At 44.8% G+C, this 21,614-nt stretch overlaps 1 protein-coding gene across 2 annotated transcripts in view; it reads left to right on the top strand.

Annotated features, from left to right (window-relative positions):
- The window catches only part of LOC131131913 (roundabout homolog 2-like), an 87,743-nt gene that overhangs the window by 7,366 nt on the left and 58,763 nt on the right, over positions 1-21,614 (top strand). For both annotated transcript variants that reach the window (XM_058076947.2, XM_058076948.2), the window contains exon 2: positions 243-569. In XM_058076947.2, the coding sequence (XP_057932930.2) occupies positions 243-569 (327 nt within the window). The remainder of the gene's footprint in view (positions 1-242; positions 570-21,614) is intronic.

A 21,614-nucleotide genomic window follows, 5' to 3' on the forward strand; every position in this document is an offset into this window, starting at 1 on the left:
GCTCCTCCGGGCATCTGGTCGGCAGATGCAGGAGGCCATGGGGAAGACCCAGGACATGTTGGAGAGACTATGTCTCTCAACTGGCCAGTAGCTGGGATAGGCTCCAGCATACACCCGCAACCCTAGTGAGGCTAAACGGCATATAAAAAAAGCACCCCTCCACTGCTGAACAGGAACAAAAACATTGATAGCAGATATTAGGACGACTTTAACGGAACATTCTGCACCCTTCCTCCCTTTAGGGTCTCGCCTTCGCCAGGAAGACTCCGCTCCCCGCATTGTGGAGCACCCTTCTGACCTCATTGTGTCCAAGGGGGAGCCGGCCACTCTCAACTGCAAGGCCGAGGGCCGCCCTGCCCCTACGGTGGAATGGTACAAGGACGGGGAGCGTGTCGATACGGATCGCGACAACCCCCGCTCGCACCGCATGCTGCTGCCCAGCGGGTCCCTCTTCTTCCTGCGCATCGTCCACGGACGGAGGAGCAAGCCCGACGATGGCAGCTACGTGTGCGTGGCCCGCAACTATCTGGGAGAGGCCGTGAGCCGGAACGCATCTCTGGAGGTGGCACGTAAGTAACCCCGTGGGCCAGGGTGGGAACATAGAGAACCTGAAGTATGACCATGTGCTGTGTGTGCTGAGGATGCGTTCAGGGTCCACCTACAAAAGTGGAGTTTGTGGTAAATTAAGCATAACCGATTCTGGCTTCGGGATCCATATGCGTCATATGTCATAATATGTGCAACGTCACCGATTCAATGAACATACGACTCCCGGTGTTTGTGTGTGTGTGTGTGAATGGGTGCTTAGCCAAGTGCACAGCGTGTGTGTGCATATGTGTGTGAATATGCTTTCAGCCAGCTATGAGACCTGTTTGGATGACCTGTTTGAGTAATGTATGGGCAAGCTGCGGATTGCTTGAGGGGAGGAGAGAGAAAGGAGCCCAGATTTTAACCTAGCAAACTCCCCTTCACTATTTGGATTTGGAAAGATGCATCCCGCTCGCAGCCAGCGCTCTCCCCGTGTGGGTGAGGTGCTCGGGGCGATTCACATTTCCATTATGTGCTAAACTGAGCTGATTTCTTGCCATGAACAAGATGCACTCACGCTCAGACGCACACACACACTAGCAGCGCAGATACTTGCTTGAACACACAAACACCCACACTTGTTTCTCCTGCTCTCCATTTCTCCCTCAGTTAGGGAAGTAAAAGAGACGGAAGCTGGAAATTTCCCACAAACACTCCTGTCCTGGTTTGTTAGACGTGTGATTTCCCTCCTCTGGCCGAGTGAAGTCACTGGAAAAGCTGTTGTGGGTCAACATGTGTTGTTATGTTGTCATGCCTTACCTTTCCGCTTCTCAGCACAACTACTGAGAACTGATACCTGTTTTCTAGCTACTTTTTAATACTTTGATTTAAGTGTATGGGTGACACGGCGGTTGAATTCAAGGGGTTCAGGGTTCAATTCCACCCTCTGTGTGGAGTTTGCATGTTCTCCCCGTGCGTGCGTGGGTTTTCTCGGGGTACTCCGGTTTCCTCAAACATTCCAAAAACATGCTAGGTTAATTGGCCACTCCAAATTGTCCATAGGTATGAATGTTAGTGTGAATGGTTGTTTGTCTATATGTGCCCTATGATTGGCTGGCCACTAGTCCAGGGTGGACCCCGCATCTCGTCCCAAGACAGCTGGGATAGGCTCCAGCACCCCCGTGATCCCTGGGGAATGAATGAATGATTTAAGTGTAGTTTGTGTACAGCTGGGAGTAAGAAGGACTGGATACTAGGTTGTACTATCGTTGGATTCATAGCATATCAAGCCAAGACTGTATTGCTCATGTATTGATGTATTGTACCGCCCCCCCCCCCAACAAATATGCTGGTAAATGTGGTATCCAAACTCAAATCATTTTTATTCAGAGTGGATGAAGTATTATTTCTGTAATATTATGCAATTTTTATGTTATCTTGAATTATTCACAATACTGGTATTGTGGTATTGTGGTATTTTCTCATTCTTATTATTATATTATTATTATTCTTATTAGTATTAATGTGTTTTTTGGGTTGAGTTCTACTACAAAACACAGCGATCCTATGACTTTATGCTGTGTTTGAACCCAAGCTTCAATTGGAAAGGTTACATTAGTGCTCTGTGACTTGCGGTGCCTTTTCAGCCATTGGAACGTCTTTTTGGCTTCACGGGGAAGTCAGAAAATAAAAGGGTAAAGCCGAGAGATAAGTGGCCAGCCTCTAATAGAAGACATCTTTGTGTCTTTTATACAACCCCATTCTCTCTTTGTCTTCTTACGTTTGGCACTTGTCTGCTTTTACTGCTGCTTTTCCTCTGACTCCAACAGATCAAGCCAAGGCTGTCTGGGAATGGAGATGCCCACAGAGATGGCCAGCATTTGAAATGAATGACACAAGCCCTTAATGTACGTGAAACGCTGCTATTGTACACCGCAGTACCTTTTATGAAGACGCTGAATAATCTTTCAGTTGTTCTTGGAGAATGACATGGCTGCGTTTATCCTCACCAATGAAAAGAGGCCACATCCTCGCTGCAAATACAATACAGTCTATTTGCATTCAGATTCATCCTCACATCCATTCTTTGCCTATAGGAACTCCATTTGTGGGATGTTAGCAGCTTGAGGGGCGGAGGGGAGTGGAGGGGTGGAGGGGGGGGGGGGTGTTCTGCTGCAAGCTCAGAAAATTGCATGAAAGATCAAGAAAGAGGCACATACATAGCATCTAAATCCAAAGCGTGTTCTTTTTGATGTGGAGTGTGTAATCTGCCACAACGAAGCACAGCCTGATGAATCTTTCATGAAGCTGTGGTTAGTTCGCCAATGAACGTTTATTTCTGACCAAAACAGTTGCGGACGCTGCTCCCTTTTAGGGCGGCAGCTAATGATTAATCTGAAGCTTGTTTCGATTAATGGAGTAATTGGTAGAGGACAAAGTTCAAGGCTGGTCTTTGTCACTGATTGTGTTCATTTTGTTGATGGACAGAATTTGTGGGAAGAACAAGAAAGTCCATTTTGGGGGCCACGGGATCTCGCCTATGCTATTTGCAGATGATGTGGTCCCGATGGCCTCATCAGGACGTGACCTTCAGCGTTACTGGGCCGGATTGCAGCTGACTGTCGAGCTTTTGGAATGAGATTCTGCAAATCTGAGCTGTGGTTCTCGGACGGAAAAAGGTGGATGCCACTTTTCGGGTGTCCCGCCTCCACCTATGGTCATGAGTGCGACCGAAAGAACGAGATTACAGAAATGAGTTTCATCTGGGATACCCCCAAGACCCTATTGAGCAGGGGTGGGCAAACTTTTTGACTCGTGGGCCGCATTGATTTAACAAAATTGATGGGGGTCCAGACTATATGTATATTTTACACGTAACAGTCCACCTGGAATTATCGTATCTGTAAAAGTGTCAATGCAATCTGCTATATGTGCTTGTGTCCCCTTTTTTCAGGAACACTTAGTGAACAGCAGAACACATAAAATAACAAAATTGCTAAAACAGCTATGATGCCAGGTTGCATGTTAAGTTTAAATGAAATATTTTGGAAAGAACAGGCGGGCCATATTCAAAGACTTGGCGGGCCGGATGTGGCCCCCGGGCCGTAGTTTGCCCAACTCTGCTATTTAGGATAAGCGCCATAGATGGATGGACGACCAACAGCAGACAGTTATTGGTTTGGTAGCAGCATCGGACGCCAATCTAAAAAGGACATCAGTCTGAGCTGATTTATTTGATGTGAATCTTGTTTGACCTAAAACACAAAAATAATAGCTCTGCTTATAATATCCAAATATTTACATTTCAAAAATGAAATGAGAAAATGTTTAAATTTTTACATTCAACCCAAAGAGTTAACTGATAATTGGATCGTTGATTAATCATTGATTTACGGATTAATTGTTGCAGCTCTGCAGCCTCGGTGTTTGTGATGGGGAGCCAAGCCACGTTTCTCGTTACGAGCACCCTCACCCCCAAGCTTCTGCTGAAACTCTGTGGAATTTTAACCATCGTTGTCATCTCTCGCTGGCCGGCAACTTTATGATCTAACGGTGAAGCTTGCCATAAATGTTGTTTCACATCAGCAACATAAGCAGTAAAAAGCACATCCAAATATGAGCTCATTCGCTAATGCATTGAAAAGTTAGTTCCAATGCAGAGAGTGTCTTTTCTTGAGGGTATCAAACACAAAGGCAGCAGTCTTTGAGTCTGAGTACGATACATTCAGGGACGCCTAATTGCATGACCCCTTCATGGGGATGGCAGTACCCCCTCCGGTAATGCTGAGCCTTGTTTGGGCTCTCATGTTGCCGGAGCCAGTAACTCACCAAATGTTGTTACCACCAGTGGTTTTGCATCGGAACTGCTCTGTTCTGTTTGAAGGGTCCCTGATATAATTGTTCAGCTTTTCAGAGCAAAGAGTCATTCATCAAAAATGGCGTTCCTTGTTGACGGCACCATCCGTGACGAGTGAGCCGTCCCAATCGGAGTGCTGTCGCTCACTCAGTTAAGCAAACATGGCGCTGCACGAGACGGAGGGTGTTTATAGCCATTATAGAGAAGATTTGTGTGATGGTCAATAGTTTGTGGAACTGAAGGGAAAAGAAGGGAGACATATTTGGAGATGAAACATGGAGATGGAGGTTGGTCCCCGCCACCATCAACATATGGCTGTGAAAAGATGTAGATAGATGTATAAAGCTTTCCAGCCTTGTCGCTATCATGAAATAGTGTTTAGAAGACATTATGTAAACAAGACATGACTTACTTACTTTGTCATAGTGGTTGTTCTTATCTTGGTTTTTTTCCTGTGTACCGGCGGACCTTTAACATTGAATATGAACACCCTTAATTACTAGTACTCTTATACTGCAATACTTGTAATTCCACACATCGACCATTTATCAACCATCCCACCCAAATCCTATGATTTGTTATTTATTACCAAAAAGGCCTGCTTGAGTCCAAGACCCTCCAGGGCTCTCTATCGTTGCCGCATAGTAAAAAATACTTTATAAGGAAGTAACCACCTGCTGTCACAGGAAGTTGTCACACTGTCCCAGCTATTCGCTTCCCCGTTGTTCAAAAGTGCGTGGCTTCAGAGTAACATCAGCAAACTGGTTGACCTCCGGGCCACCGGCTGACTGGCACTAATCATCATCACAAGAGGCTGCTGATGGAATTACGGCGGCCCCCTCAAACTATTCCAGGACAGGAAGTCACAAATGTGCGATGTGTTGACGGGAGCTGTAGGCGGAACGACAGCTTCATTAGCACCAAAATCAAGTCCATGACAGCGACTTTGATGTCCCGTCACTTGTTAAAACAATCATCAGGCGAGGTCTTTGCTTATGGGGGACCAACATACGCAAAGGAGGAACAGGAAGTTTGTGGCCCTCAGACGAATGTCAGCTCACATCTGCTGAAATGAAGCAATGCTTCTTTTACTCTGAGACCACTGGAGGCATCTCACAAATACAGTAGACGCTCTTTGTCCCTTCTCAAGGTTCCTTTTTTCCTCAGATGGGGGTTCGGGTTTTTCTTTGCCCGGTTGGCTTGACTTGGCTAGGCTTGGATTGGCTTGACTTGGCTAGACGTAGTGTGACTTGACTTGACTTGACTTGACTTGACTTGGCTTGACTTGACTTGACTTGACTTGATTTGACTTGGCTTGATTTGACTTGGCTTGATTTGACTTGGCTTGACTTGATTTGACTTGATTTGACTTGATTTGACTTGATTTGACTTGATTTGACTTGACTTGACCAGATTTGACTTAATTTGACTTGACTTGACTTAGCTTGGCTTGGCCTGACTTGACTTGGCTTGTCGTGACCAGACTTGACTTGACCAGACTTGAATTGACTTGGCTTGGCTTGGCTTGGCGTGACGTGACGTGACTTAACCCAAACTTGACTTGACCAAACTTGACCAGACTTGACCTGATTTGACTTGACTTGACTTGCATTGACTTGACTTAGCTTGGCTTGGCCTGACTTGACTTGGCTTGTCGTGACCAGACTTGACTTGACCAGACTTGAATTGACTTGGCTTGGCTTGGCTTGGCTTGGCGTGATGTGACTTGACCAAACTTGACTTGACCAAACTTGACCAGACTTGACCTGATTTGACTTGGCTCGGCTTGGCTTGGCTTGGCTTGGCTTGTCTTGACGTGGCGTGACTTGACTTGACCTGACTTGATTTGACTTGACTTGACTTGACTTGATTTGACTTGGCTTGATTTGACTTGGCTTGATTTGACTTGGCTTGACTTGATTTGACTTGATTTGACTTGATTTGACTTGATTTGACTTGATTTGACTTGATTTGACTTGACTTGACCAGATTTGACTCAATTTGACTTGACTTGACTTGACTTAGCTTGGCTTGGCCTGACTTGACTTGGCTTGTCGTGACCAGACTTGACTTGACCAGACTTGAATTGACTTGGCTTGGCTTGGCTTGGCTTGGCTTGGCTTGGCGTGACGTGACGTGACTTAACCCAAACTTGACTTGACCAAACTTGACCAGACTTGACCTGATTTGACTTGACTTGACTTGACTTGACTTGACTTGACTTGACTTAGCTTGGCTTGGCCTGACTTGACTTGGCTTGTCGTGACCAGACTTGACTTGACCAGACTTGAATTGACTTGGCTTGGCTTGGCTTGGCGTGACGTGACTTGACCAAACTTGACTTGACCAAACTTGACCAGACTTGACCTGATTTGACTTGGCTTGGCTTGGCTTGTCTTGACGTGGCGTGGCGTGACTTGACTTGACCTGACCTCACCAGACGTGATGCCAGAAGGTTCTGGTTAGCTCACTAGCTTGTTAGCGAGCAACCACGACAATCCCTGCAATATAAGAGTTGTGCAATGTGTTGTAAAGGTGACTGTAGGGGTGTTATTTCATGTCGACAGGGCTCTATTTAGAAAGTTGCACATGGGATTTCTATTCCCTAACTGTGAAAATATTCCATTTATGAACATTGAAGCCTATGTGTGGGTCAGGCCCAGAACCAATTAAGTGTGGTTTTTGTTTGCCGTGTGCACGGTATCATGACTTTCTACCTTGGCTGTTCTTGAGTATTTGGGCTTTTCTGTGGACATAACTTTTTTATCATTTCATCATCAGCCTCATCTAAATGATGCCCTAAGGGTTGTCATAAACGACCTTGACCTCTGCTTGTGTCGTCTTTTTCTCGTGCTCCGCTTCCTTGTCACTTTGTCCTCTTTAGTGTCGAGCATTCCTTTGAGCCGTTGAGCGCCGCGGACTGTGCAGTAAACAACATTAGCCTAATTGGCATAATTTGAGAGTCAACGCCATGCTTTCCCCAGGCATGAAATGGTGTTCGCTCACAAAGCGCCTCGCATGGATGGAATCATTTATGCCCACCTCTGTGCGGTGTTTGCGCTTCAGAGCTGGCATACGCCATGCGGGTGGTGGATTAGGAAGTATTTGTGTTTATTCAAGCTTCAGTCGGGAGTCGGGCGGGGGAGGGGGGGCCTTTGTTGTAAAGCGAAAATTAGATTGTGGTCATCCATTAAGCACCTATTAAGTGCTTTCAGTGGCAGTCAGAAAATGTAGAACACCACTTTAAGTTCAGAAGGGCTGCGGCGGGGAATGGCTCTCTGGAGTTTTAGAGAGGTGGCAAGTTGCCCTTCATCAGGCATCCACTTGTTCCGACTGCAATCATCCAAAGTTCGATGGCTGCCAGCTCTGTGTGTTTCTAGGCAGATTGTCAATGTTTTCTGTGAGTAGATATGTTGGCCACATTGCACCATCTGTTGCCAGTCACACGGTCCTCTTGTGTACTTACAGTATCCTCTCTTTATCCCCCATCTTCTGGATGCCTGTCAGAGGCAGCTCGAACCCTTGGGTTTTTGCTCATCAAAAGTTGTTCTCTTATTAGTTAGCCGTACTGTTGCTGATCGACGTCATAAATTAGGATATCACACGGTGTACCGCACTGTGGGGTGCTGATGGCCAAGTGTTGTTTGTGTCTTTGGCAGCAATCAAGTCTGCAAGCCTTTCACTGGTCGTTTACAGTATGTGTATCTTGAATTAATGGTTTTATTTCATTTGAACATGCATCAGATTACAATTGAATGCATCACATAATCAGTTCCCAGTTCCACATGTCCAAAAGGAGTAGGAAGAAGCAAAGCTTATTAAATCCTACCCCTCCATCTGGTACATTTACAATAAGTAACTGTTACATTTGTTCACTTCCTGCTTTCCTAATATAGTTAAAGTATTTTTTTAATGTTTTATTTTTTAATTATTTTTTAATTATGTTGATTTATTTATTTTTTTGTCACGTATCAAAGCATGAGATGATATGACCATAGCAAGTGTCAATACAGTGATATATAGCACATCATGACTGGTTCAAGCAAACATTTTAATGCTGGAATGGTGTAGAATGGTCTACTGTGTGAAAAAAGCAGAATTTTAAATAGTAGTCTGTAAAAAACTGAGAATGATTGTTGAAATGTATAAATCTGTTAAATGATAATGAAAAAACTGGGGATTGAACCAGCAACCATCGGGTTGAGCTACCTGAGCCATGTCAACCGGTACATTTGTTCACTTCCTGCTTTCCTAATATAGTTTAAGTTTTTATTTATTTTTTATTTTTGTCACATGCCGAAGTACAAAGTGATATGAGCATCCAATGCCATAATGGGTACCATAGTAAGTGTCAATATAGTGATATATATAGCACATCATGACTGGTTCAAGACTCTTCATCCTTGTATTTAGCAAACATCAACTGCTTGTATTGTTTCTTGAATTGGCTCATCGTTGTGCATTGTTTGAGGTCCTTACTCAATCCATTCCATAGTTTGATTCCATAGTTTGATTTTATTTCCATGATTTCTTATGGGACCTTCATGACGACCAAGTTGCAACGCCACTTTCCGTTCCAAGCAGTCAGACAAAAACCAATATTTAATAGAATATTTTTCCTCTTCTGTCTACGTTCTACTGACATTCGACGTCTGTGAATGCTAAAAAAATTGATCGCTTGCCTCCGAGTTTGCACGGTACAGTTCTGAGTAAAAGAAGAAATCCATTTGCTCAGTAATCCTTCAGGTGATGATGAAGAATACGATCAAAGCCCACAAATCACAAACACAACTTTTGCTCTACGAAGAAGCGCTGTGGTTTGAGCTTCCTCTGCCTCTTTGCACTCTGAGCACTTAACTGCGAGCAAAAGGCGGACGAACACCTCAGAAGCTCACGCATGTCAATCAGAAGAAAAGGTGCCAACAAAATATCTGAGTGCAGTCTGAGCTGGATGCCATGGACAGGCAGTCCCTGGGTTGCTGACTAAATACCAAATCGTACGGACTACAGCGATCCCTCGTTTATGGCGCTTTGTTGGTTGCACACCCGACTGGGGGAAGAACATTTCCACAAAGTAGGATTCCTACTTTATAAAATGAGCTAATTCATAACATTATTAGAGCCCTCTAGACATAAATTAACACCCCTATAGTCACCTTTACAGCCCTACTACCCAACATAGTAAACATAATAATGGAACATATGACATATCCGATATAATAGAGACTCCTTGGCTTCCTTGTTGTTGTTTTTCTACTTCCTGTTTTATATGCAGTACTTCCTGCAGTGGCTTTTGTGTCATCAATGCAGCATTACTGAAACCTTGTGACCAGTGTGGAATACTACATATCATCACAATGTCTTTGAATGCGTCTTCAGCATGCCTTATATTTGTGTTTTACTTCCTTTAGCCGTTTTTGTGCTTGGAAATGATTAATGTTGACAAAAATACATCACATTTAAAGAAAGGTGGTGAGTGATTTATGTACAACCGCAGTACCGCTGTAAAATAAAATTGTGGTATTCAACTTGCAAATATAACGGCGACCTAGGCAGGAGGAACTAATTCATGCTTCCTTTTCTTTTTTTCTTTTTTTTGGCTTAAGACGGTGAGAAAAAGGGCTAGCATCTGGTGCTAACTGGACCATGCTGCCTCCTTGGAGGCCTGCTTGGTAAGTTAGCTACGGGCTAGCATCTGGTGTTAACTGGACCATGCAAACACCTTTAAGAGGCGAGGTGTACTTTGTTACAGTTGGTTGGGGGAGGAAAGCATATTGCATGATGTGAAGACGCATACCAAATGTTGCCTGGCCGCGTGTCGTGACAAGTGTATGTAAATTCATTATGCAACACGAGCGTCAACAATGTGTGTGATCCTCGCCCTGGACTCCCAGCACACTCACATCCAACGTTAGCATCCGCTGGTACAGTCTATGTCGCTATTTATCATCTGTTTTCTTGATGTCTTTGCTTGGAAGTGAAGTGTAGCCTTGGCTCCCGTATGAGAGGTAGCAGGCCGTCAAACAACGTAATTCACCTTTGACACAGACGGAGCAATCCCTCCAGCTGCACAATTGTTTTTTTATTGTCTCAGCGCAACCGTGCAAGTCCATCCCTCATAGCAAGCGGCCCCTCCCTGACAAACAATCACACACAGACTTGCAATATCTTCTTATACAGCCATTTCCTTTCTTTGTGTCTTTGGCTGTCAGCCTACTTGGTCATGGGTGTCGTATGTTTTTAACTATCTGGGCGGCGGCATCGAGGAAAAAGCACAATTACAAACCTATTTGCTAGTTCTGCACCACCGCCAGCGCCATTGATTTATCAATACAAAGCATGGCTGGCCAATTGCATGCAAGTCGGTCAGATCAGGGATCAATAAGTCCGGCAGTCTAGACCAACATTTGTAGCAAAACATCCCCTTTGGCCCCGAGCCTCTCTGCAAACTGGAACTGGGGGTTCCAGTGGGGGTTGACTGGAACAGTTTTACCTAACAGAACCAGAAAAATACATCAAGAACACAGTTGGACACCACAAAACACGCCATATGCGACACTAACCAAAAAAATCATGAAAGCCAAGGCAGAATTTTGGTGTACATTTTTTGGAGCGTAGTTTTCTATGTTAGCCAAAAAACAAGCTAAAAAAAATCCACTTTATTAGCAAGTTAATTTGCTGCTAACAAAAACAACTTGCAATATAAATACATTAAAAACACAGTTGGACTCATTCAGTGTATCAATAACACCACAAGATATGCGCCACATTGTATGCTAACCAGAAAATGTATGCTAACCAAGGTAAAATTTGGGCGTACATTTTTGACTTAAACAAAATACTGATGTTAACTGAGGCTCCACTCTATTAGCAAGCTAATAGGCTGCTAGCAAGGACAACTCACGATAAAAATACACAATTAAGAACACAATTGGACTAACGCAGTGTATTAGTAACACCACCAGATGCATGCCATATTTTACGCTAGCTGGAAAATGGACGCAAATTAAGGCTGCATTTTGGCATAAATGTACAATGTGAACCGGAAAACACGCTAATCGGGTTGTACGCTAACCAAGGTTCCTATGCTGCTAATGAAGACAACTTATGGTAAAATACATTAAGAGCACAGGTGGATCCATGCAGTGTATTTATAACCCGACAAGACGCCCGCCGTATTGTACGCTAACCAGAAAACATGTGTATGCTAACCAATGTCCCACTGTATTTGAAATCAATCAATCAATTATCACAAAAATGATTGTCATGATTTTTCTTTCTTATCAATCCTATGCTGCTAAGATCATATTTGGTGCATTACTGGCTGTAATGGAATGATGTAATGTCTGAACATGAAATTGTGAAATATGGCTTCACATCTGATTATACATGACTTGGCACAGGCTTAAGATTGGCCATTAGACGAACCTGGTGGGCGTGCACGCCGCACGCCGCACAACGCCGGCACTCAATTACTGCAGCTGTCGTCTGTGCAAACTCAGCTGCATCAAGAAGCCTTTTATTGGCCTTCGATTCACTTATGAACATACGAAGATGGTCGAGGGGGGGTTACGCTCAGAGAAGTAAAACAACCTTGACGACATTAAAACTGCAGCTGGCGTGCTGCGTGCAGGACATGGAGGACATCTCCAAGATTAATCCAAACAAGCTTCAGATTAATCCACTCTTAATTAATCCAGAACCTTTTCATTGTGGAATGTCAGCATTCATCAAGGAAAATTATATGTATAAATATGTTATTACTGCACGGTGGACCAGTGGTTAGCGCGCAGACCTCACAGCTAGGAGACCAGGGTTCAATTCCACCCTCACCCTCTATGTGTGGAGTTTACATGTTTTCCCCGTGCATGTGTGGGTTTTCTCCGGGTACTCCGGTTTCCTCCCACATTCCAAAAACATGCTAGGTTAATTGGCCACTCCAAGTTGTCCATAGGTATGAATGTGAGTGTGAATGGTTGTTTGTCTATATGTGCCCTGTGATTGGCTGGCCACCAGTCCAGGGTGGACCCCGCCTCTCGCCCGAAGGCAGCTGGGATAGGCTCCAGCATGCCCCTACTTATAGTGAGGATAAACGACATTGCAAGACGAAATAATACAATAATATGACAAATATTCTTAAATATACACTAATTCCTAGCATGTCTTTAGTTGGGACACCCCCGAGTTAGAGGAACATGAAGTGAGACAGGGTCTCCATGGTTGCTTTATTATTCATGTGTCCTCCCCGACAAGCAACAATCTAGGCCAAAGGCACGTTAGAAACGCTAAGTGTTTCATCCCAGCCTTCCGATTGTCCATCCATTCATCTCCAAGGTCAACATCTCCATCCGCTACGTCCCCCCATTCTCAGGAAGTCCACATCAGCCACGATGCACCTCAGAGAGTGGAGGTTTATTAATTTATGGAACCCGACGAATCGCAGCATCTTTTCCCAACTGAAGCACCTGTTTTGGGACGTGTTCTACCTGGATGTTTCATAAATGCATGCTTTATTCACGACAGGAGCAAGCCGCTGTGGCTTTACAGCCCTTTTACTGGGGGGAGGGAGGGTCGTTCATTCATGCAGGCAGTGCTGGGCTGGCGTGCTTGGAAAAACTTTACATTGTCTGCCATAAGGCGGTAGGTCGTGATGTTTACTAAACGCATGCTCCTTCAGATGTAGACCCTACAGCGGGGGTGGGGGCCACAAGTCAAACATTTGACTTGTGGGAAATAGCATATTTTCTTTCTCATATTAGAACTTTTTGTAATAACATATTTTCCCTTTCATATTTCAACTCCATGCTACTAAGATTGCATGATTTTTTTCAGAAGGTTTATTCATTTTTTTCTTAATATTTTGACTTTTTTATGACTTACTCTTTTTTCTCTTAATATTTTTACTTTATTCTCATAAAATGATTGCTGATTTTACATTTACATGTGCCACACAATGTACCAGTAAAAACCATCCAGTAAGAAGCCGGCCCCCGGACCACACTTTGGACACCCCCACACTCAGAATTAGTGCCCGTTCTTCCTTGCAATAAGAGGGATCCGAACCATGAATCCACAGATTGATTATTAATCGAGTAACCAATTAATTGCCAACTGTTGTTCATTCATTCATTTTTTACCGCTTTTTCCTGACGAGGGTCGCGGGGGTGCTGGAGCCTATCCCAGCTGTCTTCGGGCGAGAGGCGGGGTACACCCTGGACTGGTGGCCAGCCAATCACAGGGCACATATAGACAAACAACCATTCACACTCACATTCATACCTATGGACAATTTGGAGTGGCCAATTAACCTAGCATGTTTTTGGAATGTGGGAGGAAACCGGAGTACCCGGAGAAAACCCACGCGTGCACGGGGAGAACATGCAAACTCCACACAGAGATGGCCGAAGGTGGGAATTGAACCCTGGTCCCCTAGCTGTGAGGTCTGCACGCTAACCACTAGCCACCGTGCCGCCCGCCAACTGTTGTCAAATGTAAAAAATGTCAAACTGCTTTGCTGTCAGGCCCCGAATGAGGGTGAGTAGTTGTCTCTTCTTGAGGCTTGAAGTGGACTTGGGAGAGGATGCAGGGATGGAAAATTCCGTAGCGGATGCCTCAGCCGTGATTGGTCATCTATAAAGCCGCCGTGACCTTTGGAATGTCGATTAGTTTTGATCACTGACTCAGACGAGAACCAGCCCCAGGGAGTAACTGTTTTCATTGGGCGCCATGCTGGACCAATTATCTCCTGTGTTCGTGTTAAAAACACAGTTTTCAAATGAATTAATCACGATTAATCACCACATGGCCATTTTTACCGTAATTAAAGCTAACAGCAGGATAGGATTGTACACTGGCAGAGCTGCTGGAAAGGCGAATAAGGTTAGTAAGCAGCTAACCACAATAACGGAGGGGTGGATGGTGTGGAATGGCACTGCTGTTCATGTGCTAAGGTAGGAATAAACTCATAAAGAGGAATAACAGGCGCGACTCGCTATGAGGTGCATTAATTATTTTAAATGTCAATATCATTAATGAAATAATGTAGCTTTCGCTGTAAAAAGGAAATGTATTTTTTGTCACTTACATTGGCTGGGGGGTGAAAACGTGGCCTTTGGTGTTTTTGGTGAAGGAAACATAAAACGGGGTCTTGATGGGCTCCACAACACGGATGCATTCTTATGCTCAGGACGGACCCTCGCTGTTTGTAGGTTAGCTCGGTGTCATGCTCCAGTAGCTGATGTGCAGCGCTTTATGGCTGCAGATGTTGTCCGCACGGCGACCGGGGGGGGGGGGACTGAGGAGTGACCAACGCCGTGGCAGCGTGCGGAGGAACGGAGCGCGTGTTTGAGGACAGATGTTTGCAGCCTCTGTGCGTTTGTCATCCGGCCTTTAATCTGGTCAGTGAAGGGCATAAAAGGGACGTGGGGGGTTACGACATGCTTGGGGTCTCCAGCTGTCTGCCCACCTCAGAAAGCTCCCAAATTTTAAATGTACCCCCACCCACACACACACACACGATGACCCCCCCCCCTCCGGGTCAAATTGATCCCAAAGTGCTCTGCGTTGTAATTGGCTGAGATTTAGGCCACATGGTGTATTGTCAACCTGTGCAGATTATGCTTGATGGTTAAATCTGTGGAGATTAAATGCAGCGGGAGGATATTAGTCCTCCATTTTCCCTGATTGCTTCCTTTGTATTATTCCGCAACATCTCCCTCGTTCTATCCCTTGTTTTCTCTGCTAATGGTGCACCTTGTTCTCTTTCACTTTACTCTCCATTCCCATCTGTTGTTGTGTTGTGCACCCCCCACCCCCTCCACCCCAGTCTCTCCTCCTCAGCACCCCCTCCCCCGTCTTTCCACCTCTCCTCCTTAGGGCCTCTGGCTGTCTCCCCACTAGTGATGTTCTCCTGGCCAGATGATGCATGCATATCTCTTGTGTTTTCTTGACGCTAACTCACGCCGACATTTGCACAGCATTGTGGGATTCTGCTCTCGGTCATATTTGGTGTAATGATGAAAATCATGATGGTGATGAGGAACTTGGGGGAGGCGGGAGGGGAGGGGAGGGGCGTGATGGTTATTTTTTGCCCTTGTCTTTTCTTCAATATCAGGCAGTGACGATGAAAGATAACGGTTGAGTTGGTGCCGCTTTGATCACTGCTGAGCCGCACTGAAAGAAATAACTTTGGATTTGATAAAACTACACAATTCAGTCTTTGTTTAATCCCTCATTTGTCGAGTTGATTGGTTCCAGGCCCGACTGCTTTTAATACATTTCCGCGATATGAGTCGATATTTTCTTAGTTGACTTTCTAAATACGGGTTTTAATATTATTATAGCTCTGTAGACATGAAATAACACCCCTATAGTCACTTTTACACTGCTGTTATTCTTTGTTTACGCCTCATTGCGGAGGGGGATCTCTATATGGAGATCCCATAGCCAGGCGGCTGCAATGAGCACAGCAAGCCACTGTGCTAATTAGTTAGCCTCTCCAATTTAAACTTTAAACTTAAGAAAGTTTTTCAGAAAGCCATGGCGTGTCCGCCTCAGTCATGGCGCGTCCACCTCGGCAATGGGGTGTCTGTCGCGGCCATGGTGTGTCCGCCTTGGTTATGGTGTGTCCGTCTCGGCCATGGCACATTCACTTCGGCCACGGGTGTCCGCCTCGGCTATGGCACGTCCACTTCGCCCACGGGTGTCTGCCTCGGCCATGGCGTGTCTGCCTCGGCCATGACATGTGGGCTGGGCTGCTGGCTCAGTATCCAGTCTCCATGCAGTGTGAAAGGTGATGTCATCTAACATCATTTTTCATGACAATACCTAGTGACCATAATACCACATGTAACCTGTCTTTCTATATATCTGGTCTAATAAGAGTCAACCAATAGTCAACACAAAACAGCCACATAGCAAATATTAAATTTTTCAACTTAAGAGAACACCTTTTCAAAATAAGATTTATTTACCAATCCTTGTTTTGATTTCATGTGGTGAAAGCAAACAAATTGACTGATTTACAGAATTTACAGGTTGACACAATTTTTCTCAGTAAATGTTGCTATTTTTTTCAGTGGAGCAAAAGATCCCCCCTCCTCCTCAGCACACATTTGCCTCCCAGGCTGCTGTCTTTACAGTAACACCACGCGACGGGGGGGTGAAAATTATCCCCACCAGAATGGCTTTTTTCTTGCAAATGTGCAAACAAGGGGAAATACGTTCCAAGCAAAAACAGAGAGAGAATAAACACATCCCGGGCGATGATTATTTGACTATCACCGGAGAGAGAGAGCGAGAGGGAGAGCGAGCGAGCATGAGTGGGGTTATGCCTGCTATTTTGCCCTCCAGCGGTGTCTCTTCTACGTGTGTGTGCGGCTGGTAGTGTGCATAATTCAAGCATCACTATGTATGCAAAGCTGTCAGTGGATATGGCACCTATGGAAGAAAGAGGGTTTTTCTATTTTTTCCCCCACAGCCTTCGCTACACCCTAATTAATCTGCTTAAAGCTGCTAGGCCCGTCTCCAGCACTCTTACACATCAGAAAAGCCAAGCCGCTCTGAATCCACGCAGGATTTTCTCCATGGATGCTGGTAGAAAATCAGCCGACAGCTTTCTGTCAGCGTGTGCGGAGTTGCATTTCAAGCAGAGACCTCGTCATTTCCCGTGATGGATGTTGGGTGGATGGCGTTGTCACGAGGGTCACGGAGCCCGGAAACGATCAGGCTGAGGGCTTGATACGGCCCTGAGTGCATCCAGTGTCCACCGGGAAGCAGACACTTTGCTAGCCAACAGATGAAACAATTTATGGTCAGTGGTGTTCCTTTGGCCTTGCCCCGGGCAATGACTGCAACACACAAATGTCAGGGGTAGCGGTCGTGTTGTGGCACGTTCACGCTCAGGGCTGGAATTGTTGTAAACAAGTCTCCCGAGAATATCCGATGGAGCAAATTCCAAACGATGCAGTCGACTTCATCTCGTGAAGAACTCCCCAGTCTGATGTTGGATCCAGAACATTTTCACTTGTTCTTAATGGCCGCACTTGGGACAGCTTGGAGGCGGTGGGGGCGGACAGTTGGGTTGTACCGGGAGTCAACTGTTGGGAAACCTGCTTGGTTTTGTCTTCCTTTCATGATTCCTGCCTATAATTACTCCAAGAAAACCTATATTTATGCAAATGCACTCCTCAGTAATGTTGGTAATGTGACTGTAATGTTGTGTGAGACACACAAGCACCAGACTTGATGAGCGGAAGAAAAGGCGTTTATTGAAGTTGAGTCACGCTGGATGATTAAAAACAAAAAAGAAATGGAAAAAAGCAGCTGAAATTTAAGGCCCATCCATCCATCCATCCATCCATCCATCCATCCGCCCATCTATCCATCCGTCCATCCGTCCATCCATCCATCCGTCCATCCACCCATTCGCCCATCCATCTGTCCATCCGCCCATCCATCCTCCCATCAATTCATCCATCTGTCCATCCATCCGTCCGTCCACCCGACCATCCGACCATCCACTCATTCATCCATCCGCCCATCCATCCTTCCATCCATCCATCCACCCATCCATCAGTCCATCCATTCATCCACCCATCTGTCCATCCGTCCGTCTGTCCGTCCATCCACCCATCCATCTGTCTATCCATCCGCCGATCCATCCCATCCATCCATCAATCTGCCCATCCATCCATCAATCCGCCCATCCAGCCGTCCATCCATCCATCTGCCCATCCATCCATCTATCCGTCCATCCATCCGACCATCCATCCATCCATACATCTATCCATCCATCTATCTGACCATTTACTATGCCGCTTATCCACATCGGGTTTGTGTGCTGGAGCCTATCCCAGCTGACTTTGGGCAAAGTCTCATTATTCGGAGAGAAAAAAGAATATTGTATTGTTATAAAGTCGTAATATGAGAAGGAAATGATGTCATTTCAGTATCATGGATTTGAAATAGTCAAGAAAAAAGTAAAGAACCAAAAGTAACTCAAGTTTTTGGAAAATGTGGTTGGGGACAAAGTTATAATATTATTTTATATTATATTATATTTATATATATTATTTATATTTATATTATTATATTAGTTATAATATTATAATATGGGAATATTATGGGAAATATTGCAAATGAATGGCAATGGCAATGAAATAATATTATGAGAAGAAAATGTATGAAGAATATCTAAGTACAACAATAAATAATAAGTACATAATAAAATATTTGGAAATTTTAAAAAACACCAAAAAATGTTGCTATTAAAAAGTGGCACGCATGTTTTCCTTGAACTTCTCGAGTGAGTGGCCCTTCCTGGAAGACGTTTGTCCCGTGTAAGCTTTGAGGGTTCATTCATCATTGGGATGACCTCGCATGCAAACGGGAATCAAACCTATTGGATTGGACATTCCATTTTCTTCATGCATTTTATTAGAAAAACACAACACAGCACTTTGTATTGAGCTTTTATCGTAATGAATTTGGAGCCCAGTGTCGTTTTTGACAGAAGATTAAAAATAAAAAAAACAAAGCATTCTTTTCCCCGGAATGGCGACGGCGTGCGGATTAATTCACAAAGTTCCAATTACGTTAAATATATTTTCCCTGCTTGATATTTTGATGATGCCCCCACAGCAACGGTGATGGGAAATCCTCCATGAGACGGGCTTACGGTCCAACAGCGACGGCCTCATCTGGATAAGTGTGTTGTTCTCCTCCATTACCGTTCAATTCCAATAAAGCTCAGACGGCATTTTCATGACACCGGGACACCATCTTGCTTTTTCCAGCGCAGTCTGGCTTTGGCTGCTTCTTCACCAACAGAAGATGTATCTGTCGGGATGGACTTACCATTAGGCAAACCTGAGATTTGCAGGGACCCCTGAACGTCTCGTAAAGGCGCTTTATTGTTTAGTTGAAGTAGGACTGTTTTACTGTTTAACTGGGGAGACGTAGGAAACGGTGGAGCGGGAATATAATATTTATATATACGTATATATTTTTTTCTGTTGTTTTGTGGGTGTTGTTCAGATATTGGAGCGGTCACAAAAGTAGAAAATATTAAAGTTATGCTTTTCACAAAATGCTGCTTTCCTCCCTTTTTTAGTTGGGAACTGATATTTTCCTGAAACTTACCTTGGTATGTTCTACCGCTGATGACTAAAGAACGGTGAGAATACAACTTTTGTCAGTGACAAACAAGGACACAGGGGCACCAATGTCTGGGTTGGCCTTGGGTCCCCCCAGCGACTAAATACCGGGGGGACTGGGGGGGGTCCGTATGACCTAATGAAGGTGACAAGGGGACATGTCCAGCAAAAAGCTGGAGGAAGTGCTGCCGAACCAAGCAGTCATCTTATGAAATTAGCATTTGAAGTTGGTGTGTTTGCCCCCCCGCCTCCCGTCCCCCCCATGACCACTCACAGCCAATCATATTCAACATCAGACCTCAACTTCCTCCTTGTTTTCTTTTGCAGATTTTACTGACTTATTCATATTAGCATCAAGTATTTACAGCTTTTTTATTACAAGATTTGATGACTTATTTAAGCCCCCCCCCTCCCCCCTTCGTGATCCAACACGGAAGGAGAAATGACGTGGAATTCTTTGTGGACTCGGAAGCTCTGAGAATGTTTGTGACAGTTGGAGTCATTTGAAACCAGAAATATGATTTGAGGGATGCTCTTAAAGACTTCATGTAGGGTGTCCAAAGTGTGGTGCAGGGGCTATTTGCAACATGTGACACATGTATTGTTGGCCACAGTATATTGTAGAAAGTGAACAAATTTTTCCAAAAAAGCAAAATGGGGAAAACAGATCGGAATACTTCCTTGAGTATTGAAATGTTTCCTGCCACTTTAGGTTGTATATTTTGAACTGATGGTGTTAATGTGCGCTTCACAGACAGGCCCGCAATCACACGTATAAACATCTGCATGCTCGCTAATTCGCCATAAAGAGCCACGCAATCACCAGGATGATATCTTCATCAGACAGAAGGACAAACGCTTGCACAAAACAATTCCTAAAGCATCCTTCCCCTCCTTTGTTAGCTCAATTAATCCTTGATTGGAGCCAATTGCTTGTGCAAACCCAATCTGAGGCAGAGCGGGGACGCTACTGAGCATGTTTGGCCGTGCCTCCCTCTCTACGCTCCCGCCAGACAAACATTTGATTTGACGACGAGGCTCTCGAGTGTCTAATTGCCTGCTTGTTGCCTTCCTGTCTCCAACTTTTCTTGCTGTCAGTGGTTGATTAACAACATTGGCAAGTACGTATTATGATCACGTTAAATGCTCTAATGCGCAGAGTCGCAATCCTGCTGTCCTGCGTTGCGTTCGATGTCCTCCAAGCATTAGAGCGCCGCTGTCTCCATTCACTTAGGTTATTAGCAGGATGATAAAATGGAGCACATGATTAGAATGCATCTGCGAGATGTGAACTTGGTAGTAGCACATTTAGCGACACTTAATTAATCTTAATGGCTTCTGAAATAAGCCAGCCAAACAAATAACCTAACCATAAATTACTATGCACTGGTCCATAGCACTCACGGCCACAAAGCACCCCCTGGGGGCACCTTAACCGCCCTGTTAATGTATGTGAGGATAACATACACAATGTACACTACACACTACATATCAAATACTCATACCCACCCCTCAAAGGGTACACACCTACACATGGGGGAAATATTATATAATAATATTTGCTAGCTTAGCTTGATACCGATTCTGACAATGTGCACGGTGACGTGTGGTTAGCATGTTGGCCTCAGTCAGGGGACCAGTCAGCTGTTAGAGACCCCAAAATTAACGTTATTAATGATTCTCCGCTTGGCATCTCTGTGTGGAGTTTGCATGTTCTCCCCGTGCATGTGTGGCTTTTCTCTGGGTCCTCTGCCCCCCCCCCCCTCCCCCCATCCAAATTGTCCATAGGTATGAATGTGAGTGTGAATGGTTGTTTGTCTATATGTGTCCTGTGATTGGCTGGCCACCAGTCCAGGGTGTACTCCGCCTCTCGCCCCAAGATAGCTGGGATAGGCTCCAGCACCTCCACCCTAGTGAGGATAAGCGGTAGAAAATGGATGGATGTACGGACTTGTACATTTAGTGAGTTGTCATGCATGATAAGTCCCAGAATATATAGAATGACAAATAATAATAAACATAGCCGTTTCATATGTTATATAACACAGAACCAATGTTATAATGTTCTTATGACA

The sequence above is a fragment of the Doryrhamphus excisus genome, linkage group LG1 (assembly GCF_037039965.1).
Source record: "Doryrhamphus excisus strain RoL-2023G ecotype Guam linkage group LG1, RoL_Dexc_Guam_v1.1, whole genome shotgun sequence".
Taxonomy (NCBI): Eukaryota; Metazoa; Chordata; class Actinopteri; order Syngnathiformes; family Syngnathidae; genus Doryrhamphus; species Doryrhamphus excisus.